This window comes from Colobus angolensis, unplaced genomic scaffold (assembly GCF_000951035.1).
Source record: "Colobus angolensis palliatus isolate OR3802 unplaced genomic scaffold, Cang.pa_1.0 Scaffold174, whole genome shotgun sequence".
NCBI lineage: Eukaryota > Metazoa > Chordata > Mammalia > Primates > Cercopithecidae > Colobus > Colobus angolensis.
The window spans coordinates 1,677,235-1,703,880 of record NW_012114866.1 but is presented as its reverse complement, the minus strand read 5'-3'; the positions used below and the strand labels follow the sequence as shown (position 1 = coordinate 1,703,880).

The 26,646-nt window shown below is 36.1% G+C and overlaps 1 protein-coding gene across 2 annotated transcripts in view; it reads right to left on the bottom strand.

Moving 5' to 3' along the window:
• Positions 1–15,343: 15,343 nt before the first annotated feature.
• Positions 15,344–26,646, bottom strand: part of GRM5 (glutamate receptor, metabotropic 5) — a 588,169-nt gene continuing 576,866 nt past the window's right edge. For both annotated transcript variants that reach the window (XM_011938475.1, XM_011938476.1), the window contains one exon: positions 15,344–16,279. In XM_011938475.1, coding sequence (XP_011793865.1) covers positions 15,367–16,279 — 913 coding nt within the window. In that variant the 3' untranslated portion in view covers positions 15,344–15,366. The remainder of the gene's footprint in view (positions 16,280–26,646) is intronic.

The window sequence follows — 26,646 nt, the reverse complement described above, 5'->3', positions numbered from 1 at the left end:
ACTTAGACATACACCATGTGTGTGTGATTTTGCTACATATTTGTTTTTTTATTAAATGCAATAACAAATTAAATGAGTCTAATATATTATAATAATAATAGTATAATAATAATAGTAATAACAATAATGATAATGCTACCTAAAATCTTGCTGAGCCCCTCCTTTCCCTCTTCTACCTTTCTGTGCAGTCTCTGTCCAGATACAGTTTGTCACTTCAGTCAAGGCTAGATACATGGCAAGGAGAATTTACATTGAGTTGTTTGCCTGGTTCAGATAACTGCATTCCTCTTAGCACTCTGAATTCCTCTCGTGATGCTATGCATGTCCTTCCTGAGCAGCAGAGGGGTGTGTGTGATGGTGAGATTGAGTTAAAATAAGTTAATCAAAGTGGACTGAGTAGGGAAAGAAAGGTGTAATCTTGAAAAGCAACCATTTTCACTTACACATTATCCCATGCAACATTGCCTATCTGTTGGAAGAATGGATTTTTAGCATATTGTTCACACAGATGGATGATGTTAGCAGTGGCTACAATCTCTTGGCCAGGGCTTCTGAGCCAGAAGTCTCAGAAGACTCATCTCTGGAGAATGCTGAGAGAAATGCTGCTCTATACCCTGTCTCACTCCTTTGCTGCAAATGTTTCCAAATTGGCAACTGCATGAGCACATGATATTCTTTATTTTAAAAAAGCGAGAACTTATTTGGGACCATCCTGAATTACTTTCTCCAGGAAAGAATTTGGAAGGAAGAAAGATTTCCAATTCTGATTCCAATTTTGTAGAATCATTTGAACCTGGGTGTCATCCTGACCTTGGCTTGCCAGCTGCTCTGTTCTGCTTCTCTAGAATCCTATCCATTTATGGTTTTCAAGCCACCTGTCAGCATGGCAAGCAGGAGAAAGGCTACAGCAAGAGGGCAAATTAGATGTAAAAGTCTCCATGGGCTTTTCTGCTATTGGCAGCTAATGCAGTTACACATTGAGCAAGCAGGGTGCCAAACCAAAGAGAAACAGCATGCTGGAGCAGAAAGTCTTTAGAACAAGAGCTAGGAAATGGGCTGCAGTCTAATCCACAATGGCTTTTGCATGAGATAAATGACATTTTATGTCTTCCATTTCGAGTTACAGGCTCATAGCAGATGCTCAATCCTTCTTCCTGGTCCTGACTTTTTTATGAATTAATGGTGGCATTGGGCAAATCAGTAATACTCTCTGCAACCTCATCTCTAACTAAAAAAGACAAGAAAATGAAACAAATACATATCCAGACACAATATTGCTAAGGATAATGCTAGTTTTTCATATATATATAAGTTTAATATACAATGAATGCCTTAATTTATAATTGTGTTTATTCTCTGGTTTCATGTGTCCCCATCACAGTGTTAGTTTCTAGTTATAAGAATATTCTGAGATATGGAAATGATAAGCTGTGGTAGGTGGTCTCCATGGTCTTTTCTAATTTTAATGATTTACAGGTTTTACAGATATGGTTTGGGTCTGTGTCCCCCGCAAATCTCATGTCAAATTATAATCCCCAGTGTTGGAGGTGGGACCTGTTGGGAAGTGATTGGATCATGGTTGTTGATTTCCCCTTCGGTGCTGTTGTGATAGTGAGTAAGTTATTGTGAGATCTGGTCACTTAAAAGTGTGTAGCACTTCCCCCTTCTCTCTCTTTCTCCTGCTCCAGTCATGTAAAACGAGCCTGCTTCCCCTTGCCTTCCGCCATTGATTGTAAGTTTCCTGAGGCCTCCCCAAGCATGCTTCCTGTACAGTCTGCAGAACCATCAGCCAGTTCAACCCCTTTTTTTAATAAATTACCCAGTCTTAGATATTTATTTGTAGCCGTGTGAGAATGGACTAATACACTGATTTTCCTGGTTATCAGGAAATTAGGATTACATAGACACACAGTTGTTAGTGTTACTTAAAACATATAATACTGCATTGATCCAAGAGTGACTGATTAAAGTGTTGATAATGGGCAGTCTCCTAGGAGGATACAAGGGACAAGCTATGAGAGTTTAATGACTACCCTCTCCTGGGTAATCATATCTCATGCACTTAACTACCATACTTCTAGGCAGCCCATCTGAGATGTGAGGGCAACTTTGAAGACAAGGAATATGACATTTCCCAGTCCCAAGACCACAGTGCCTTTAGGTGGCCCTCTCCTATAGCTGCAGCTCTTATTCATTAAGTAAATTCTTCCCTTACCCCGTTAGGGCTGGGGATCATGGCAACTTCATATTGTTACTAGTTCTGCTAATCCCTAGTTAGTTTCCTAACCCTGCTCCTGTCCTTGTAAATTTAATGTAATCATTAACACATTTTTCAGTGATCATTTTGGGTGTTCTGTCTGTTTCTTGCTCATTCTCTTTCCCTTTCCTGAGATCTACTCCCTTTATCCACTGTTTACTGGACATATTGACTGCGGTTTTACAGTCATCTCAACTCTGTAATCCAATGTAGAACTCATCACAAACCTGCTCCTCAGCTCAGCAATTGATGCTATCCTCTGGTAGTCAAAAGACAGCTGTTGGCATCCTGGACCACTCCATCTCACTCTTTTTTATATCAATTTATATTAATCCTCATTCAGAAAATTTTCCGAGTTCACTGCTTCTTCACTATCTGCAAAATTCTTGCTCTCATTAGTTCCCAAGTCCAGTAGATTATCATCTACATTGGCCTGGCTTCTCATCCACTATTTCTTTGTTTTCATGACTATCAAAATCATATTTTAGAAAAAAAACTGCACATGCCAATCTACTCTTAAAACCCTTTGAAGTCTCCCTATCACTTTAAAGATAAATTCTAACTTTCTTGGCGAAGCATATAAGCCCTTACAATTTTTTTTAACCTGTATTTGCTATTTTCCTAATACTTACTTACAAGAACTCTGTACTTCAGTTCCACCAAACCACTGTTTATTACAGATAGTTGCATTTCACACTAACGTCTTTGTGCATGCTGTTTCCACTGTCCAGAATATTCTGTGGGTAGTAGTCCCTCAGATCCTACCTCCAGCATCATCTTCTCCAGAAAACTTCCCTAGATAACCCTCAACGACTAGTTTGGGTGCCTCTTAGTTGTTGCAATGGCTCCCTTCCTTCAGGTGATGGCATGCCCCAGGGCAAAGTGCTCTGTGTTCTACTGGATGAAATACCACCATTTTGTCCTGCTCTATGCTCGGTGAACACCAGAACCTTGCTCTTCTCCTTTAGGTCCTATCTCTTTCCTGGCTGTAGAATGAGGCGTAGGACTCAGATGTGGGGTGTTTTGGAGGGGAGCATCTTATTTATGTCTCATAATATAAGATGTGCTAGAATGATTGATGGATCTTGGAGTCTGAGATAGTTTTGAATCCAAGGTCTTCTGCTGACCAGCTGCATTACTTTTCAAGAAGAAATAGTTTGGAGAGTATTATACCAACAAATAGCTTGCTTAAGAGTGATGTTGACTCCCCAAGTTTAATGGGGTAGTTTACAGTAAGAGTATTAGTGAAACTGGCTCTGTACTTTGCCTTTGAGCCAGAGCTAGGATTGAAGTATTTATTGATCAAGTTTATCTCAGCTACGACATGGAATGTCCCTTTCTCACTTGTGAAACATTATTTCTCAGGTAGATATAATTTAAAGTTTCCATTACTATTATAAAATTCAGTGATTTTTTAAGCTAAAATTAACTATAGGGATAATATAAAAAATGTATTATTCAGTCTTTGATTACTGAACCCCTTTCATAGAGATATGTAATCTTACAACATCCCTTAGGATAAAAAAAGGTCATAATTTTTAGCTAGTAATGGTTATAAGAAGTAACTTTAAGCTTAAAAATTTGTTTTTGATCTATATATATAACAATTACATATTACATAAGATTTGCTCCTATATTATCTTTAGTCATTGATATATGTGGATATGTGCATGTGTATATGTGTGTGTATATATATTATATTTTTATGTAAATATAGATATATGTCTACATATATCTATGTATAATATATCTATCTATCTATATATATATAGAGAGAGATAGATGTTATAAGATCTCTGTACTTCAGTTCCACCAAATTGCTGGTTTCGTTATATAAATATAACCAAATCAGGAGTGTATTATATTTAATTATATAAATTAAGGAGTATATATAAAATAACCAGTTTTGTTACATAAATGTAGTTATCTAAATATATATATATATATATATTTAATTATTCACAATAGCTTGGATGTGGAAACAACCTAAATGCCCATCAGTGTATGAATAATGTATATACATACAATGGATTATTATTGTAATATATGGCAATAATACTATTTAAAAAAAGAAATCCTTCATATGTGACAACGTGGATGGATCTGGAAGAAATTATGCTGAATGAAATAAGCCAGTCATGGAAGGATGAATGCTGCATGATTCTACTTATATGAGGTGTCTAAGACAGTCAAACTCAGGCTGAAAGAGTAGAATGGTGGTTGCCAGGAGCAAGGGTTAGGGGGAAAGGAAGAGCTGCTAATCAAAGGGTACAAAGTTTCAGTTATGCAGTTGAGTAAATTGCAGAGATCTGCTCTAAAACATTGTGTCTATAGTTAACAGTAATATATTGTGTAGTTAAAAATGTTTACAAGGGTAGATCTCATGTTAAATGTTCTTACCACAATAAAAAAAAGAAGTTAAAATGTATATTTGTACTGCCTTAATGGCATTAAGATTTTAGAATAACTGAAATTTTTGGTAACAATGATCTAAATATGACAGTTTTTTCAACTTATAAAAGAAAAAAGATGGACAGAAGGGGGCTTACGTGAATGAAAGGGGCTCCAAAACTGAAGAAGTCTCTTCACCAAAGTCATATATAATATAGTTTATATTCTTCTAACGTTTCTTTTTTCCTGTTTCTCCAGTTTTAAGTATTTTGATTCAAACACTAGGCCTTTGCCAGAGTATCTCCCTTTTTTTTTTTTTGTAATTGAGTATTCTTTATATATTTTCATTACTTACTAAGCAGAAACAATTTCATTCACTTTTTCATTCAATCTAATTTGGTTGTAAATGGCTATATCAACTGATTTCTTATATTTATTTCTGATATTTGTTGCAACAATATGAGTGATTAGTATTTTTGTGTGTGTTTCGATTCTTAGGGAAAGATACATGTGTACACAAGAATATAAGCAGCAATAATTCATTTTGCATGGGAATATTGTCACTTGTGTTTTATGTTTTATATTTTAAATATTTTATTAGTTAGAGCTAAACATCTAACACTGCTACTATTACCACTACTACTATGACCACTAGTGCTATTACTACTAAAGCAGCTAGCATTCAGAAAACATACCGTATATTCCATGCTATGCTAGGCACTTCATAGAATTTTATTACTGAATAGTAATAAGTTAAAATGGGCTTATGTCCTAGTTTATTCAAAAGAGTCCATATATAAGCAGTTTTCCCAGGTAAATCTGTTTTCCAAATATCACTAACACTCTATTTAACTCTCAGAAATGACCTGTTTTGGACAAAGTTTACATATTCACTTTAGAAATTGTGCATATATGACATATTTCTTTTACACCTGACTTAATGGGAATTCTTCTAATATTTTATTGCTAGTATTATATTTTCTATAGGTTTCTGATTTTTTTCTACCTTCAGAAAGTTTTATTTTTAGTTGCTAATTTATTTTGTTTTAATCAGAAATTAGTGTTGGATTTTATCAAATGTTTTTGTTATATATTATATTTTATTTTTAATGTTAATGGAGTAAGCCATATTAATAGATTTTTCTAGTTTTGAATAAAACTTACAATCTAAGGGCAAAATATACTCCTTCATAAAGTATTTAATAGTTTGTTAGGTTTTATAGTGTTATATATAAATACTTTATTTAGTATTTTTAAAAATAACGATATATATTTGATCAAATGAAATTTGATTTAATGAGATTTGACTATAATTTCCTTGTATTTCCATCTTTGTCTGATTTCTGTACCAAAGTTATGAAAGCCTCATGAATAAGCTATAAATATTTCCATATGTTTTCATCTTCTATATTTATATGTTATGGTATAATTTACCTGTAAAACATTTAGGCTTATATTTTTTAGAGTAAGATATTTTTAAATTCTCTTTCACAATATTCTATCATTATGGTCCAGCTTTTTTTATTTACTTTTATTTCAGTTTGGTAATTATATAAGAACAATATTCATTTTACCTATATTTTCAAATGTATTAGCATAAAGTTCTACTTAGAAATTTGATATGTCTATATTTCTATGTATATATTTTTTATTACTAATTTTGTTTGTGTTTTCCTTTACTCAATTAGATTTGATGAATGTTAACATGTGGGTCTTTTTGAATAAATGACTTTTTTTTAAATTGTATCAAATTTATTTTTTCCTTTCCAAATCTATTGAGGTACTTGTGTATTTTCATGTGATAAATAACATCAATAATTTTTCTCACACTGAACTATTATTACTGAGCCTTAATCGTGTTTGGACACTATTTCATTTTTAGTTTTTATAATGTTTGTCTCAGAAGATCAAAATTGTTTGCCCTAATTTTATTTCCATCAAAAGGGGAGGAGAGCTATCATGGTTACTTGGGTCTAACCTTTTTAATTTTTTTTATTATATTTTAAGTTCTGGGGTACATGTGCAGAACGTGCAGGTTTGTTACATAGATATATACGAGCCATGGTGGTTTGCTGCACCTATCAACCCATCATCTACATTAGGTATTTCTCCTAATGCTATCCCTCTCCTAGTCCTCCACTTCCTGACAGGCCCTAGTGTGTGATGTTTCTCTCCCTCCATCAATGTGATCTCATTATTCAGCTTCCACTTATGAGTGTGTTTGGTTTTCTGTTCTTGTGATAGTTTGCTGAGAATGATGGTTTCCAGTGTCATCCATATCCTTGCAAAGGACATGAACTCATCCTTTTTTATGACTGCATAGTATTCCATGGTGTGTATGTGCCACATTTTCTTTATCCAGTCGATGCCTTTGGTTTTAATGGTTACTTTTAATTTTTTAAAATGTTTGCTTGTATTACTTTGATTTGTTCAATATGAATTATTTGTATTGTATTTGCTTTTTGTTATTTATTTTACAACATCTTCAGTTGAATGTTTAATTTGTTTTCAGTCTTCTTGAAAACATACATTTATGATAAAACATTTTTTGAGTACTCTTTGGCTGTTCTACAGATTTTAATATACAGAACTGTCACCAATGTTCATTTATAAACAGGATGTGATTTTAGTTAAGGTTTTCTCTTCATTCCAGAAAGCTATGTTAAAAGAGAGATTGTAAGTGAACGTATTTCTTTTGGATAACTTTTGTTTTAAATTTAAGATTTATTATCTTTTAGTCAGTGAATGTAGCCTGTTTAATTTTTGTTTCCTGGAATTTGTTTAAATTTTCTTTCTAGTTTAATCCAAGGTTAATATTTATGAATATTTTGATGATAAAGAGAATGTCTGTCCTCTGTTAATAGGAACAGACCTCTAAGTAGATTTGTTTGATTATTCTTGCTATTTGTGTTACTTAATTACGTAGACTTTTTTTTTCTTTGGCTTCTTGATGTATTTGCAAGTTAAATATATTAAAGTGAGTCATTGTGATTGTGGATTTTTTTTCCTCTTGTGTTTCCAATAATCTTTGTTTTATAGGTTTTAAAGCCCTATTTTTAAGCACATATAGGTTCATCACTGTTCTATCTTCTGTGTAGATTTTTATCAATTTTAAATATTTCTTTTAATCCTTTTAATGGCTTTTTAAAAAATTATTTCTTATTGGACATTAATATTCTTACAACTGCCTTTGTTTATCATTTGCTCCTTTAAATGCTTTGTATAGATCAGAAATGATTAACTGATAGTGCTGGTTCAGCAAATACCATCACTTAAGAACATGGTTGCGTTATTCTTTTTCTGAGTGCTTCTTAACTTTCTTTAATTTATTTGGGCATTTAAGTCTGTTTGTTGGCCCTGTGGTCATCACTCACATATTTCTTGCACTCCTGACCTGTGCTTTGTCAATCAGAAATGGTTGTAAATGGTTGTATCTTAGTCTTATTCTTTAGGAATTGACTTTTGTATATGTCTTTTTCTTTAATTCTTTCTGATTTTTTTGTTTGTTTGTTGTTATTGTTGTTTTTGAGACAGAGTTACATAATCTCAGCTCAGCTAAGTTTTGTATTTTTTGTAGAGGCAGGGTTTCACCATGTGGCCAAGGCTGAACTTTAATTTCTGCGCTCAAGTAATCTGCCTGCCTTGGCCTCCCAAAGTGCTGGGATTAACAGGAATGAGTCACCCGACCAACTTTGGTGCTTTTTGTTATAGCCAGAGAAAGAATACAAAAGCATTTCCACTGGCTTCTTTCATACAGGCTGGATAGAATTAGCTAGGATGTTCTCCTAATTTTGTTGCTAAGTTGTCTTGGGTTATTAGAGTGGGTACTTGTCTTCCCCAAAGAAGATCTTTTTTTCTCTGTATACATTTAGATTGTTTCATGACTCTTTGAAGAGTAAGATGAATTACTAGGGCTAATGATGGGATTTAAGCTCTTCAGAAAATATGTGATAGAGAGTACCACACACATAGGGAAGTAAAGGGCTAAAGTCATTATCTTAAATACGCAAGAGTAGAAATGCATTTATATGGTATGTGTTATAGATGTATTCATGTAGTTTTGCGCTTACGTTTTTAAATTAGAAAGAGTTTCTAAAAGTAGCTTCTGGATAATATGCTGATAGACTTCTACTGCTTTTGGAATACATTTCACTGGTTAGGCAACATCTACTAATGCTGTATCTCACATATTGCTTCATCTGAGGATGCTGAAGTTAAAGAAACTACCCAACGTTTTGAACCAAAATGACAGAACATAAATTGTAAAAGAAATCCCTTAGCTTGACCCATGAAAGTAAAGTAAATGTGCTGACAGAGGTCTAGGAAATCAAAAAAAGGGGAAGAGAACGAATGATAAAATTGAGCAAGACTTCCGATGGTTCCATAGAATGGCTCCTGAAGATAATGTTATAACTCTGTCAATCTGTGTTTACTTCTCTAAAGGCCTAAGGAGATCATCATGGAAATGGCAATGAATTTTGAAAACTAAAAGAAAAAGTGTGTATAAATTATAACTTTTATATCATAGCATTTCCAAAATACTTCTCATGAAACTCTACTCTGAGGAGACAGCTTCATTAGCAAAGGTAATGGATATTAGAATACTATAAATTGGTAAGTTCTGAAGTGAAGATAGCCATTTAACTTGGAGTTATTACATTTTTCAAACTTTTAAGATTCTAATACCTTTTATGAATCATCTATTACTATTCAGCAGTTCAGAAAAGCCAATTTTATGTGGTTTTCATGGACATATAATTTGTATAATTTATAATATAACATCTATCTCATAGAAATCTGATAGTATGAAAATCTTTATTTTTTACGTCAGTGAATAAAAATACAAGCTATACATAAATAAGCCAAAGTGTCTGATATGTATATCACATAGCTATCCTGTAAATAGATCATAACTCAAAGAGACTTATGTCCTGCCAAAAAGAAATGTCTTGGTTCTGGTGTAACAGTAATTTAAAATATTTATTCTAGTGGAGGTTCAGTGTTCCTGGAAACTTTTGGTTCAGGATTCTAAGAATGACTGGAGAAGATGAGTTTAAACATTCTCCTCATAGAACTTATTTACTAACATAATAACCTAAAATTAATAAACAGAGTGAGATGTAATAGCTGATTCTAAATTTCAAAATACTGTGAGAGAAAATGTAAATACTAAGTTTTTGCTTAAGGAGATAATTTCATTAATATAATTCTGCCCATCTATTTACTTACCTACCTATCTGCCTAGCTATCATACAAAGTAAATATTTGAAAATTGTTTATGTTCTAAAACTGATAATTCATGTATAGCATAACCAAAAACTTGGCCAACATTCAGCAGAAATTATAAGAGGGAAAGCATTCTCTCTGTGGTGTTCAATATCAATTGCTAAGTTGTCCTTGATAGACAATTCCAAAGTTGCATATGATTCAAACCTCAACAGGTTTCCTTCAGGATATATGCTTTAAGTTGTGTGGAACTTGTTAAGCTCCACAAATAACATTAATATAACAAATTTAAACTTCCTGCTGAATATTAACTGTATACTAAATACTACATTGCCACTAATAATAGCTACTATTGAGCATTTATCAGGAATGTTGAAATGATAGAAACTTCACAGATTATTGTAACTCAGTTCTGCATTTAAAGAGGAGCAAGTTGTTAGAGAAATCAGAGTGATTTATCCAAAGTCAGTTGGTGACAGGGAAGGAGATCTTGGCTTTTAATTCAATGCTATTTCTATTGCATCTGCTGGTTTTAAATGGCCTTCCATAATTTGATGGAGTCTGATAAGGCTCTTCTGATTTTTAGAAGGTAATTTCCTATACCTGGTTTGTATATGTCACTTCATCCTCAATTTTATGTGAACATATTACCACCATTCATACCACTTTAGAATAAAATATACTGAAGGGAAGAGTCTGACGGAACAGATAAAATGGTTTTCTTTGTTAAGATCAAACATGTTTTGTATAATAATATATGTATCTACATATGTATATCTATCATTATGCATTTAATACAATGACAGAAGCATAGAACAAATATATTTTTAAATATACCTTGTTTTTCTCTTCCACACACCAAACATCTGCTTTATATTCTGCTGTTAGTTTTTCACTAATTTGTGTCCAGGGAATGTATATTTGCTTAAGAATCAGTCAAAGGAAAAAGTTTTTTTTTTTTCTGGAAAAATTATGTAATATGCACATACAATATACACACAAACACACATATACACAGAGACACACATGTAGATGGACTCAAAAGTCAAATGTCTATATAAATATGTGTGTTTGTAGACACACATCTATATACACACAAATAATCTATTTTATCTGTGTGATGTTACCTCTATCAACACAGATAATTATGAAACTATTTCTATAATTTGTATGTCTAGACAAATAATGCATATTTCCTGCATTCCTTTGTTTTTAAAAGTACTTCTTTATGTAACAGTTGTTTGTAGATGTCTTTGGGGACAACATCTCTGGTTGGTTAGTGGTTGGTTTATATTTTCATTTAAATCTATAGTCCACTGCTTACTTTGTAAACCCCATAATTTCAATGTATAGATCATCCAGTATTCAAGATTAATGAGTATCATGGCTCTTTTCATCTTAGAAAACACTATTAAGACAACATTCTAAACATTTGAGGGGAATAATCTTAAAATTATATTACAGTTTTTTAATGTTTTTTGAAAAGTAACTGGGTTTACAAACACCAAGTACAACATGATTTAGACAACTGAGAAACAGGCAAGTATATTTTGAAGTGCTAAAAGAAAACATATTTATACAAGTACAAAGCAAAACAATGCTGATAAAAATGTTAAACTTTATGAAAAAAAATCATTTGCAATTCACATCAAAATAATTTAACATTCTCTATTATTTTAATAGTACAAGCTGCCACAACAGAGAAAGAACAGATACACGCACACAATTTTAAAACCAAATCAGTTATAAGTGCAGAAAAAAGTAAGTACAAGCACTTTTAGCCCACACAAATCTTTTAGGATTGGCACCATCTTTCTAAAACATCTATAATCTATATAGATTTCTAATTACAACACCATCAGCAGCTGCCATTGATTTCTAGAAATACACACAATATACATAGTATATTTGTTCACATTGGGAAGATCAGTGAAATTCAACCAACTATTTTATACATGCCTCATTCTTCAATAGACAGTAGAGACTCTCCCAGGCCTCAGACCCTCTTCAAAGTGAATTCTGATTTATCTTTATGTTTTCACTGATCTGTATTTTTTCACAGTATAAAATTGTAAATGGTAACTATAGAGATTCTGACAGCTTGAGGGTTATTAATAAGCTGTTGCTAAATGTGAACTCATATAATACCTTTGAAGTCTCCAAAACATGTACATTTTACTGGGAGACTAGCATAGGAAATGCTTTTGTTTTTTTGTTATTCTTAAAAAGAGCATTTAATTCCTGGCTTGGAAGTCACAGAACTGCAGCAGAGCCATTATACAATTCATTTACAGTCAGAAATAGCTCCTAGTCTTCCTGATCACTTGCTGGTAACAGCAGTAGTTTGGGAAAGATAGTTACTTTCAAGGATTAGCACATTTGGGGATTTGCTTTTTTTCCTTGTTTCAGTCAAATCTCTTATAATTTTTCTTTCCACACTCCCTTTCTGTTCCCCATCCCTAGCCCGGAAAGATGGTTCTTCCCAATGCAGATATGTTCTTCTTAGGCTGTCCCCACTCCTTTCCCAAAATAGAAGGACGAATGGACTGATTAGTCAGTATAACTTGGTTAAACCACATCTTCTTCTTTCCATCCTGGGACATATCTCTCCTTTAGGGTCACTTTGCTGAGCCTTAGCATATCCCCTTCCTTTTAGTCATGCTGGTCCCGACTGAATTATCACTGGGCACCAGGAACAGATTGTTTTGAAGGAAATTCAATGAGAATGTACCCAAATGAATTGTGAAGTTCATATCCTATAGCCCTAGAATGAATATTCAGTTCTCTTTGTACTGTAGAGTTATTACTTGGAACCTGGTATTAGAATTGGCAAAGAGACAGAGTTAGCATCATTCCAAAATAAAAGATCTCAAGAATGCATTACTAATAATCTGATGACAAATATACAATGTAGTCAATGAAGTGGCAAAATTTATAGAAATACAGAGAAAAATTTATCTTGTTCTCTTCTAATTGGATAAATCATTTTTATTATTACAGTTGATTATGATAGCACGTGGAATTATCAGATGGCAATTTACTTGCATTAAATTTAATTTCAAATGAAGTTTTTTATAAGGTATGTACTTTTTAAGAGCCATGTTACTAAAAAATAGAAAATGAATTTGACCATGAACAAAGTTTAAATATGTTCTTCTATTGGTCTAGAGTGAAACGTATTGTACTTGAGAATAAAATGAAAATCAACATAAGGATTTTATGAAACAAATTTTAAAATGTAGAGCATATCAAGAAAGGTTTTTAATACCTAAGAAGTCAAGATAGGAATCCTCAGGTGAATGCCATCATTTTTATGAGGATCCAAGGGGTATTAATACTTCAAAAGATTTCCATTTGTTTTTCAAGTAGAGGCAGACATTTGCTTTTAATGAAACCATGAAATTTAGCTGGATTTCACTTACATTTTAAAAGCCTCGTTATAATATTTGGGATCAGGGTGCTGTGATGATGTTATTTTCAAATCTAGCATGGGAGGTTCGATTTCTTGTAAATTAATACTTTAGTACATGAATGTTAGCTTTTAATGTTTTGTATTGGGAGGTTTGACTTAAAGTTGCAAGTAAGAACAAATAGCACGAAAGAAAACTCAAGCACAATATTTATTAGAATTTTTTTAAGTGAAGAATGATAAATTATGCCAATGGACTGACTTCTATTTCTCAGTTTATTTTCTTTTAAGTAGATGTGAAATTAAAAAAATTACTTACCAAAATAAGGATATTGAGCTAAAAGAAAAAGTTTTCTTTATTTTTCTCTCTGCCAAAATATACTTTTGCCTTACAGCATATATTTTTCATAAGGCTATCTTAAGTATAAGGCTGGGTCAACTGAACTTTAAATTTATAGGACACCTCCTCCATCTATTACTATCCTTATTTAAAAATCAAAACATTTGGTACCTGAGGATAGCTGCAATGGGAGGAAGAAAGAGATGACAGTGGATTCAGGTCTTGAACTATGAATTCTACCTATTTGAGACTATCAAAGAACACTTGTTTCTATTATACCTCTAAATCTCTTTTCTGCAGTTTTAAAAAGTGACAGTATGAAGTGCACAAAATAATATTAATCATTATTTAAAAAAAGAAAATAAGAATTGCTTTGCCTCTTTTTGGAATGGCTAAGAAAGACTGTGTGGTTAATATTCATTAAGGTTCCTCTTTTTTAGTATTTTGTATTGCTTTGAAAAATCTACATTTGTCATAGTTCATAGCTGCCCTGTTTAAGCAGCCAAGAATAGTTAAAATCACTGCTCACTGGCATAACTAAATCTCCACTAAGCTGACTTGACACAGTTTAAAATTTTCAGTGTATTAAGATTGTGTTAATCCTTTCAACAACAGTCTCTCAAATCGTGACAATGTCCTCATGGGGTCTATGGACCACTCTTCCAGTGGTGGGACTCAAAAAGAACAAAGGAGCTCTTTGTGCATCAGGTTCTCAAAATAAAGGAATGAAAAGCCCCAATGCATATTTTAATATTTTAGTTGACAATGCAAACGGAACAGCATTCCTAAAGAGGAGTGGCCATGTTTCTTGAAAGAGATAGCCAGGCTGGAGCTCGAGAATGATTATAAAGAGAATTTCCAGCTACAATGCACCCCAGTGAGGGAATTACAAAACAGTACTCCAGAAAATATTTTTTTGCTACTCCAGTATTGATTGGCAACATGGTGAAATAGTCAAGAAATCTTCCACTGGTTTTCTTGGTTATGGAGGTGAATCTGAAATAAGTAGGTGGAATCCCCGATGCAGGCTTTTGGAAGAGTATTTCACAACCCAATTGGAGAGGAAAATCTCTGGTAGAAGCCCTACGTAGTACATTAGCGCAGCACTCACTATCCAGTACTGTGTTATGCATGGGACACATTCACAACGCCTCAGTAAATACTGGACCCAAGTTACTGCTTTTCAAGGTCTTTACAGGAAAGAAAAAACAAAAAGAAAGAAAAAAGAAAGAGAAAAGTTGATGTTTTGGTCCCAGATTTTGAGTTTGTTAGAAAATGTACATTCATGTTTGGTGAATCAAAGACTCTTCTGGGAAAAGAATTAAAGTAAACAAATAAAACTTTTTACAGTTGCTTATTAACTATGCTCTTCACCCTCCGTTACGCTGTTTCACACGCACTGCTTCTCTAGAGCAAAGCACTTGATATGGAACTGTTAGAACAGACGCCTTGTCAGCCCTCAAAGATATCAGCGGTGTTTCTTAAAAGCCCATGTTTTCTAAGGCCACTAGAAGAAAATCTGCCAAAAGATTTGTCGTCGGTGTCTTTGTCGGTTGTCATGAGATAGCACTATTGATCTCGTGTTTCCATCAAGGGGTGCGCTTGGCATCTTCCTCCTGGGCCGTAACCAGGCATCTTCCCCCTGGGCCCTAACCAGGCGACTATGCTTGCCACTGTGTGTGTGAACACGGGGTAGGGGGGCTCTGCTCCGCACGCGCAGGCCGGTGCGCTTTCCGGGGACATTCACAACGACGAGGAGCTCTGAGTGTAATCTCTTATGATAAGAGTGTCATATTTGGGAGACGACGGGATACAGAGGGCCGACTCCGACACTGGAGAGTTGGGGGTTGTGCTCCCCGAGTCCACCGAGTCTCTGAAGGGGGACGGCGGGGTGAGAGCCACCAGCTCCTCCAGGTCTGGCTTGGCGGCCGCAGCCTCGGGCCCCGCCGCCGGGCTCTCCCGGGCCGCGTCCCCAGCCGCCTGAGCCCCTGCCGCGGGCTGCGCGCCACCAGTGACCTCGATGGCTGGCAGAGGCTGGATTTCGGCGAAGGTCGTCATGGTTGTGGGCAGCTGGATCTCTTTGGGGATCAGGTACGACGAGCAAAGCGGGGCGCCTACGCCGGGGCTGGGGGCCGCGGTGGACAGCATCATGGAGTTGAGCTCGCTGATGTTGGCCGTGAAGCGAGTAACCACACTGCTGATCTGCTCCATGAGGGAGCCCTGCGACGAGCTGCTGCGCGCAGCGGGCTCCGAATGCAGCGACGGCACATCGTCGTCAGTGCGGCTGGCCGAGCCCGCGCGGTGGCTCAGCGTGCTGATGGGCGATGGTGAGCGCGGCTGCGTGGGCGCCGGGAAGTGCTCCTCGGTCTCGGCCACATCATACAGCCCCTTGGGGCCGGCATCTGGGGGCTCGGGCCCGCCAGGGCCGGCGCCTGCGCAGCCCGCACCGCCCGTGGCCCCCATGCCCCCCGCGCTCCCGCCTGCGCCAGCGCTAGCGACCAGGCCGCGGCTCTCCGTGCTCTTGGGGAAGGGCTTGATGACGGCCGTTTGGTTGGGGTTTTCTTTCTTATTAATGTGGATGGACAGGCGCTGCCACAGGTGCTGCCCCCGGCTGCTCTTCTCGTTCTGGGCCCACGTGACAGATTTTCCATTGGAGCTGAGGAGAGAAGGGAGAGGAAAGGTGACTCAGCGAGGTGTCCAAGGGGCTTGGATGCCTCTTCCCCAATGGTGGTTGCTCATGGGCCCCGGACTAGGGAGGACTTTTCTCATTCTTTCAGGAAACACAGCGTCAAAAGGACATCATGGAAAGAGACCTTGGAAGTGGCTTTCATTTGCTTGTTTTGAGTTAAAGGCTGCTTTCTATATCAGGCCTTCGGTTTATCATTATCATGAAAATGTGTCAAAGGGGATGCTTATCCCCTTTGGATGAAGGAGTGTTTATTAGGATTTTGCGGGAGTTCTGAGCCCACCTGTGAGTGCAGCAGCACACAGATGCAAGGGCTTGCAGTGTCCCGGCTGTGTGCAGAAGTGCCTGGTACACGACAGGGACTTCCTAGAGTTAGTGACCTCAAAGGGAAACATTACCACTAGGATCCAAACTCACCAACAATCATCAGAGAGGAGGGAAGGGGTAAGAGAGTCAGGGATTACCAGGAGGTAGACAGTGGTTCCAGTTCAGCCTTTATTCTGGAGGTTGGTGTATATGTAACTAGGGTTTCCTGTCTGAACCCCTAATTTTGAACATAGTTTTACTTAGGTTGCCTTACCTGCTGGAAAATAAAAATTTAATGAACACATGTTTCTAATGAGAACTTCTTTGCTTCATAGAAATTCACCTCACAAATTTATTTTGAGTTCTATACTTGAATAACAGTTCAATGAGAGTGCTGTATAATGCCTTCGGCACTTAGCAGAGTGATCTCGAATTAGGATCCTAGTGAATATTGTGGGACTGACAAGTTTTTTAAAGGCCTTTCTCCTTCTTTCGCCTTTGTGCTTCCACCGTGGGGTCTGAAAGCCACTCTCAAGATCTGATTGGTGCCTCAGCTTCAGTGCCCTAGTACTCTCCTTACCACTAAAAGCTGGCACAGTAGCTTCTGAAGCTGTAGACCTTGTTTCAGGAACTTTACAAAGGTCAGAGAACGTGGCGTGACACTCAATAATTTATTTTTTAGTTTTTATTTTTTAGATGGAGTTTTGCTCTTGTTGCCCAGGCTGAAGTGCAGTGGCACCATCTCAGCTCACTGCAACCTTGGCCTCCTGGATTCAAGCGAATCTCCTGCCTTAGCCTCCCAAGTAGCTGGGATTATAGGCATGCACCACCATGCCCAGCTAATTTTGTATTTTCAGTAGAGACCGGGTTTCACCATGTTGGTAAGACTGTTCTAGAACTCCTGACCTCAAGTGATCAACACGCTTTGGCCTCCTAAAGTGATGGGATTACAGTCGTGAGCCACTGCGCCTGGCCAGGAATGTTATATGAAGAGATTCTGGTGTAGTTTCCCATCACAAAGTAATCCAAGATCTCTGTTACTAGGGGGTCTGTTATTGTCATTCAAGACAGCTCTGTTCTAGGGGCTGTGACCAACAGAGAGCCTTGAGCAGCCTGAGAACAAAAGAAGTTGAAGACTACAGTTTTAACATCACAGCCTATGCTTATTAAACTAAATTCTGCATGAGACTCACCTACGGCATTTGTCAAAGATATAAGATGTGACCCCAGGAGAGTCTGATTGTCTGGATTGGCTTCCACAGACCTATGCTTTTGACAAGCACTCTGTTCTTCTGCTCCCGAAGTAATTCTGAAGCACTTTGTTTCTCAGATTCTTTCAGAAACTGAGAAACTCTGGCAGAAAGCCATCCTTTTTTTCTAGATCCCCATCGCTCCCCTTGGCCCCCCTTACTGGAGGGCTGGCTTGCCTTTGAGGGGCCGGGACCTGTACCTCATTTGGAATCCACCAGCCTTGAGGCTGCCTGACTGGCCCTGCAGGATCCACTCTGTCTGAGAAACCCACTCCCTTGGTAACAGACTGACATTTCTGCAGCTCCTTTAATGACATGCTTTTTGCCTCTTTCCACACTGCTTCCCATTTCTTTATCTGTTCTTTTCTACTTCATGGTCTTTCTTTCTCCGCTCTTTCCTGTGAAATTTCTTTCCATGTAATCTGTCCAATGTATTGTAGTCTCATGTCCTTCAGAATCTAGGAATATGAGCTGCTTCCATCCTACCCCACCCTTCCTGGAAAAGATGAATTAATCATTTCCAGGTTTGGAGATTGCTGTGCATCCATAGTAGCAGAGGGGGCATTGCCAAACAGTTGGCGTTCCTTTCTAGTAGTTTCGGGGTTTATTTTTCAATTTTACATTAGCCTGACTTGCATGTACTACATTTCTTTTTCCCAGGTGTCTACTAACTTCTGGAACATGGCAGAGAAGAAATGGGCCAGTTAATTTACAGGATTTGATTGGGAGGATGGTTGCCAACTACACCCTTTCTCCTGTCAGAAGGATAAGAAACAGGTGTTTCGAAAGGTACAATTATTCTTGCAGGTCACTAAGTCTCCTTTTAATAAAAAGCATGGGCTTGAAATCAGAAGACTAGCTGGATTTTTTCCACCAACTTTTACCCTAGGGACACTCTTGCTCCTAGTACAGAGAGGTTTTGCAAACACTAGCTTTTAAAGAGTTTTGTTTTTTTTTTTTTCTCTCTCGAATGCCTTTAGTCGAACATGATGGAACATAACTTTGGGTGTTAGCAGTAACAGTCTTTGGAATCACCTATAGCTATGACCCAAAACATGATAGCATGTTACAAAACCTCTAGGTGAGTGTGTGATGAGGAAACCATCCTAATCAACCAATTCTGTACAAAGTATTGACATCTTTTTCCTGGCCATGCCTTTGCTTACAGTGCCCATGGCCATGAGGGAGAAAGAGCACTAGACCATCTGAATAACAGCGAAAGTGGGCACAGGAAACACCGGACAACTGGAGAAATGGAGTCCAAATGTGAGTACTTCATTTCTTTCTTTCGAACATGAAAGATTTTTTTTTTCTCTGAAGTAAATGAGAACTCTTAAGAAACAAACAAACAAACAAAAACTCCCTACTCACGACATTATTCTGTTTATTATTAGAATGTACATTCCATGAAGACACAGACCTTATCTATCTTGGTCAGTGACACTCAGCATGATCTTAATAAGCATTTGATGGATGAATAGGATTTTTGAGTTAACAGGGCCACTGTGGGGTGTCATGGAAGCTGCAATAGAATAGAGATCCTAAAATCCGATTCTTATTCTGGATCTGCCATCCCGGATATTTGGAAAGGAATAATCTTTTTAAGCCTCAGTAAGAAGCAGACAGTGTCTCATTTGGTTAAGGTTGTTTTGAGATTAAGTGAGACAACGTAGGTGAAAAGAGCTGGTAAAGAGAAGGTGTCTAAGGATGTTCCGTTTTTATATTTTATGTGAATTCAACATTTCAGAAAATAAAAGGTATACTCAATGCCATTTTGAACCTTGGTTTAAGGAACAGAGAATTCAGTGCAAAATAAAATATTTGGTAAACCATAAAACCTTTCAGGTTCTTTCTCTTTTACCTGACCAACTGTAATAAATATTGGAGTTCCATGATCCGTGGCCTCTTTTCACACCCTAAACTGTCTCCGTGGGTGATCACCTCTACCCCATTAAATTCCAAATTAACCTTCTTCCTCAAATGCTTTTGCATTGTGCTACATCCTCTCTTCCTTTTTGCTTAAGCATATCCTCTTGTTTTCTTATTTTATTTTACCTTACTTGTCTTGTCTTAAAGAAAGCCTTCCTGACCCTGCTAGGCTAGATTCCTGTGGTCCCTGCATTCAGGCATATAATAACTCTTTGCTATATGTCTATCTCACCTGCTTGGTGGGACATTATGAAGGCACAGACAGAGGGTTTGTTCTTTCCTACATGCCCAGTAGTACCCATGCATTGTGTAGGTGCGCAGTAATATTCTTGGGCCAATAATTAAGTAGATAAAATACAATTCATTTTTAAAATTTACACTGAATGGTTTTTCTGTTAGAATTAAGTTTTTAAAATAATTCAATGTTAATGAAACTATTTTGCATTATGGATCTATTTTTACTTCTTATATAGCTCCCTTTAATCAATAGTACTCAATATCTACATATTTAAAATTTTCATTAAATATGAAAATACAAAGCTTGATATCTGCCATGAAGATCGCAAAATTATTACTTCTTTAGAACTCATATCTGTCTTAGTGAAATTGCTCAGTGGTGAAATCTTATCGAGGCAGTAGTGATAGTGGAAAAGAGAAAGGACCCAGATTCTCAGTCTAGGATCTGACTCAGAATGATGTGGAGCAATTCACTTGCCACCTTTGAGCTTCTTTCTTTGTTGGAAAAAAAAAGAAAAGAAAGAAAGAAACCTCCCCTGCCCACCTTGCATGATGTCTGGGAAAAAACAAAAGGATAATACATATGAGGGTACTTTATAGAGCACAGCCCTTCTGCAAATGCGAGGGGTTATTCATTAACATTAAATCTTCTATGTAGTTGAACTAAGATGATGTATTTATCATTTAGGCTGAGATTTTTTTTCAGCATCCGTATTATATGTTTGTCCTTAGGGACTGAAGTAAGAAAAATGAAAGGAAACTTTGCTTTACCCATTTATGGCACGTCACCTTCCCTCACTGAATATTTTAGACATTAGAAAAGGAGGGGGAAAGAAGAATGGAGGAGAAAGGGACAAGATGATATGATCTGCCACATCTGAGGAGGGGGCCAAAAGTAACTTCTTGCTCTCTTCCAGGCACCATTTAACCCTTTTGCAAAATGTGATATGATGTCATCTAATGTTCTCTCTGTTATAATTATTTGTTCTTTATTTCTGAAAAACAAAAAGCATATCAAAAATGTTATTTCAAGATTAAGTTTTTTGTTTATTTGTTTCATTAGTTTTTGTTTACATTTTGGGTCTGCCAAAATGGCACTTTCTATCCTTATTCTCAGAGGTTTATTTTTCCTCTTTTTCCCTTCCATATCAGACACTTAGCAAATTTATTCATTTTCAAGCAGGCTCTGAATGTCATGTCAGTGACTTCACCCAGTTTCTCTATTCCTCTACTCAAATCTGCAGCTATTACAGTATTCTGCCATGGCACACCATCATTAGGAAGAAACATTAATAAGGGGAAAAAAGAGTTTGACCATCAAAAAAGTCTATGGAATTTATAATTCAATACAGGAATACAGTGTTAAGGTATTCACAAGTGTGACAAAAGTGAGATGGAAAGGAATGTACTGATATGAAAACTGCTGTGGAAAAAAAAAGACTTTTGGGTTTTTCTTATCAGGATTAGAAGAATTCAGAGAAAAAGTTGTTCACTGAGGAAAGAAGGTTCAAGGAAGGATTTGCAAATAAAGTGGGTATTAATGAGGCCTTAAAGCTTGGGGATGTTAAAATAGCATGGATAAGTGAATCTCAGTTAATACATGTATTGCATATATGGAAAGGAAAGTAATTCTACATGCCTAATCCCATGAAACTCCTCCAACAGCCCTAAGTGACATGGATTTTCACCTCTCTCTTAAGTAGCAGTGGTTGCATGTTTCCATGATAATTCTCCCAGATAATCTCTCTTACCAGGCATTTAATTCCTAATAAATTCCTGGTGGGAGGAGAATCACTCAATCCTCTCTTAACTAGTCTTTGGTTTAACAGCAACAGGAAGCCTTTTCAGAAGCTACATGTTCTTTCACAGTGGGTTATTAAAGTGCTTAATGGTACTAGTACAGTTGCTACTTCCCCTGAGTCCTCCTAAAGAGCAAGCACCTTAACAAAGAAGAATATGACACGGGAGCTTGTGCCAAGCATTGGAATTGTGTTGAGTCATCACAGATATTTCCTTCTCAAATCAAACTATTTATTTTGATCCGCAATTCTGTTACTTGGACTCAGCCTCAAAACTAAACTACTCTAACTGGTATTAGTTGGTAAAGTCATACAAAATTATAGCTAGATAGGAGGAATGAGCTCTGGTGTTCTACAGCACTGTAGGGTGAATATAGTTAACTGTAATTTATTGTATATTTTCAAGAAGCTAGAAGAAAGGATTTTGAATGTTCACAACACAAAGAAATGATAAATGTTTGTGGTCATCACTATGCTAATTACCCTGATTTTGTTATTACACTTGGGATACATGTAAGGAAACATTCTGTATCCTATAAAAGTGTACAATTATTAAGTGTCAACTAAAAAATAAAAAATCCCACTAAACTGCTCTTCATTCTGACATTTAAGTTCTAGGTCTTAGCTGAGATGCTTTAACAAAGATTAGAAAGAATTTTGGATTTTTGTACTTTTTTTTCGAAACAGGAAACAATTTTTCCAACAATTACTATAAAGCTCAATTATAATCTAGTAAATAGAGAACAAAAGCAGACACAGCTGTTTTGTGTCTAGAAGCTGCTGCATTCAGGAAGACTTTGTGGAGGAATTCAGCTTCATTTAAACCTTGAATAAAACATGGAATTGGGATTGGTGGCAAAGAGGAGGAGAATCCTGGAATGATAATAGTTTCCATTTTAACAGAACTTTTCAGCTCACAAGGTGTTTTCACCTATGTCATCATATTTTACCTTCATAACAGCTGTCTAGGGTAGTGTTTATCAAATAGTATTTTTAATTACTTATTTACAAGTCTATTCCCACACTAAACCTGGAGCATTCCAAGGGCAGATGCTACATGTATCTCCTGTGCTTAATATGGTGTGTGGTACAGAGTAGTGCAGAGGAGTGTTAGTGAAATAAAGTGAACTATATGATCTTGATTGTTTGAGACAGACAGGTATTATTAACCTTCACTGTAGATATGAGAAATGAGGCGTATGGAACTTAACTAAGTTGCCCAAGTCAAAGTAAATGGCAGGACAGTGCCCCAAATCAGACGCCAAATCCAGAGTCATTCCCATTGTCTCTGTGCTGAGTGCCAAGATACACACATGAACCAAGGGGCTAACAAGACATACCCTTGTGGAGCATCCAAGAAGGCAAGGACCCAGGTTTTGCCCATAGAATAACCTGATAAATTCTAAAGCTCTGCATCAACATTGCTGAGATAAATCCTGAGGGACTGTAAGATAAAAGTTGTCCCAGGATGTTTAGAATGGTTTCTGGGAAAATAATTTCTGTTTAGGCAAAAGATTCCTTTCTGTCATAGATCACCCCAGCTGAAGCTTGTGACTTAAATCTGATGTATGAAGGGTATATTAGTTATGAGGCTTGAATCCTGGGTGCAGATTCACCACCAATATGTTTATTGTCTGGTGAAGTCTCTTGGTTTAAGAAGGAAGTTTCTTGGTTATTGTGTGTGTTTTTTTTTTAATTGGATAAAATGGGCACATGCCACAGATATAAGTCACTAATATCAGTCAGTTCTAGTCCCATTTCCTGTGGAATTCTTGGGATGCTGAGCACTATATTTAAATCTACCATGGACACCATTATTTTGCTTAGTGTCAATCTTCTTGGTTCCTCACAGACAATAGAAATCTTTCCTTTCTCTGGACTCTTAGGAAATTAATTGGGTACACAAACATACAGCTATTCCTGATTAATGTTTACTTTTTTCTTACAATTGTAATATATTGGCTTCTGTATAGACACACACACACACACACACACACACGTTTCTGATCCCCTCATTTAAATTCTTTTAATCTTCAAAAATATCTGTGCATATGTGTTGTTATATGCATGCTATCAAATTGACTACAAAATTGAGGATTAGAGAGATTCAAAGAACTTGTGTGCATAAAAGTCGAAAATATATAAGGTATAAACATCTTGGTAAAGCCAAGATTTTTGATAAGCTACTGATTGTAGGAGAATGGAAGACAGTGTGTGTAAAAGTGTAGTATGCTTTCAAGGCATGTGAGACACAGTGGCAAAAAAAGTTTTTAAAAATGCTTAATAATAAATAATGTTTGTGTTGAAGAATCAATTCAAACTAACTCATTAAACATGAGATTAGAAAAAATGATTAATTTAAAATTTCAGAGCACCAGCTTTGCTGAGTAACTTGCGTCTACATTTCAATGTTACCATTATACATAATGGGAATATGGCAATAAGATTAGTTGGACACAATTCCAAGATTTTGTCCATATCTTTAGGTGAGACTAAATGTAGAAAGTGTCCCTTAAAATTCACTTCCCTTTCTAGAGAATACAAGTTAGTACTTGATGAGTACATGTCAGGCTGTTCCCATTTTGGCTTGGCATTTTCCATTAGAAGTGATTTTGATTTCCTTTTTCCTTTTTTACAGAAAATTATAAGCTATCAAATCTATTGTTTCAAATAAAATATATGCATATATATTGTATATAACTACTGAATTATCTACAAAAACTATACATTTGTGCATAAATGTGTGCATATAGATATGTGTGTGTACATATATATGTCTATTTACAAAATGGTTTCACAGGCAAGGACAGCAGCCTCACACAAAGCTTTGACCAGCTCCTCCTTTTATTCAGTAAAAAGAGTATTAGATAAGAAGAGAATTGAGCAGAAACTGAGATGAGCAGAAACATAGAATTCAAGTATTCCTGTTACATTTACGTATTACATTTTTTACAGGCTAAGAACAGAGACTGTTCAATTTAATAATATAAATGTAGAATATGTTCAATTTAATATAAAAATAGAACATACTCTGAGTAGTTAGTGATTATTTCAGAAAAATAAGCAAAGATAATTAGAAATCTGGTTAATATTTGTGGTACTTAATAAGGCTAGTAAATTTCGATTCCAGTCACCAAACATTAGCTAATTCTTTTAGTTTTTGCTGGTCTTATAAGGATTTATCTGGGAAAATGCTTATAATAAGATTTCAAGGATTATTATAAGGTACTCCTCATACATAATTTTCATGCTATGTTTTTTGATTAATTTTTTTATAAAATTAATTGGCAAATGGTATAGAAACTAAGAATGACAATAGATGGTTCATGAATAAATGGTTTCAGGGTCAAATAAATTAAACAAATTAAACTAATTTCTGATGAATTTGTCAACTTTTTATGTAACTATTCACTGAGAATTTCCAAGAAGGGCATACGTACAGATGTGTTGACTCCATTATTGTTAGCCACAACTTCGTTCCTGCTTCCCTCCAATCCTGACCACCATCCAAATCTTGGCCTTATTATTGGTACCACAGATTTAAAATGTTAATGTAGACTATTGCTCTTGCAGGTTCCATCAGAGTGGGTTTTATTTCTTTATTAAGATTGTCATTTCCTTTAGGGTGGAGATTATTTTATACTTCCCCAAACTCCCCACATACACAAAAATTATCCGGGCACTTTTATTAAGTGGTTGATTGAATCAATAGACTCCTCACACTGTTGAGTACTGAAGATGTAAAAGTGAACAATACATTTTTGTTTTGTGGCCTTAAAAACCTCAAGTTTGATGAGAAGACTCGATAGTATACAATATCAGATGCAAAGGTAAAATACGTTAGAATTATGAAGTTGGGTAGAGTTTAGCTAGACTAAGACTTTTAAAAACATCAAGGAAGAATGGACATTAGAGTTGGGTTTTGAAACCCGAGTAGGTTTGCTTGGTAGAGCAGGAATGGGAATTCCTTCTCCCTGGAAGAAGATGGATAGAAAGAGAAATGAAGGATAATCCAGATAGAAACACAGCATGTATTAAGTCTTAAGATGTGCTGTTGTAGAAAATGGTCAGCATGTTTGGAGAATTGTATGATATCTGGGATGTCTGGAAAGGAGAACATATGTACAGAAACAGAAGGACTAATGGTCACATAGTTAGGTTAGGGTTAGTTTATGAAGAACCTTGTATTCTGACCACATGAGTTTGTATTTTTTTTCCTGCGTGGCTGATAACATGGTGATTTTAGTGTGTGAACTGCAGAATCAGACTGAGTTGGGCTCTAGTATGGGCTTTACCATTTTTTTAATAAAAACGATTAAATGAGCAATCATGCAGATAAAGCCTTTGACACAGTGTCTCATGTATCTAAGTACTCAATAAATGTTGGCTGCTTTTATAGGTAAACATGGGAGAACATGAATTTTAAAACAGGGAAATTATATCATTGAATTTATTCTTTTGTTATCATTAGATTGTGTTTTACTTACTTTTCCAGAATTGATTTTTGAGCAAACAACCGTGGTGGCAGGGTAGAGAAAGACAAGACAAAATAGTAAATACATAAAAAACAACCTTTCTAAACTGGGTGGTCTTGGATAGTAAAAGCACATGCTAACATTTATTGAATGCCTATTGTGTGTCAGACAATATGCTAAGTGCTGTAGTTATATAATTCCATTTGATTTTCACAGCATCGTAGTAAGATAAGTGCTATATTATAATCCGAAGTTTATAGAAAATGGAGATTAAAGAGTTGAAATGGCACTTTGAGGTCACACACTGGTTAATGCCAGAACCAGTTTATTGAAGCTCCTTT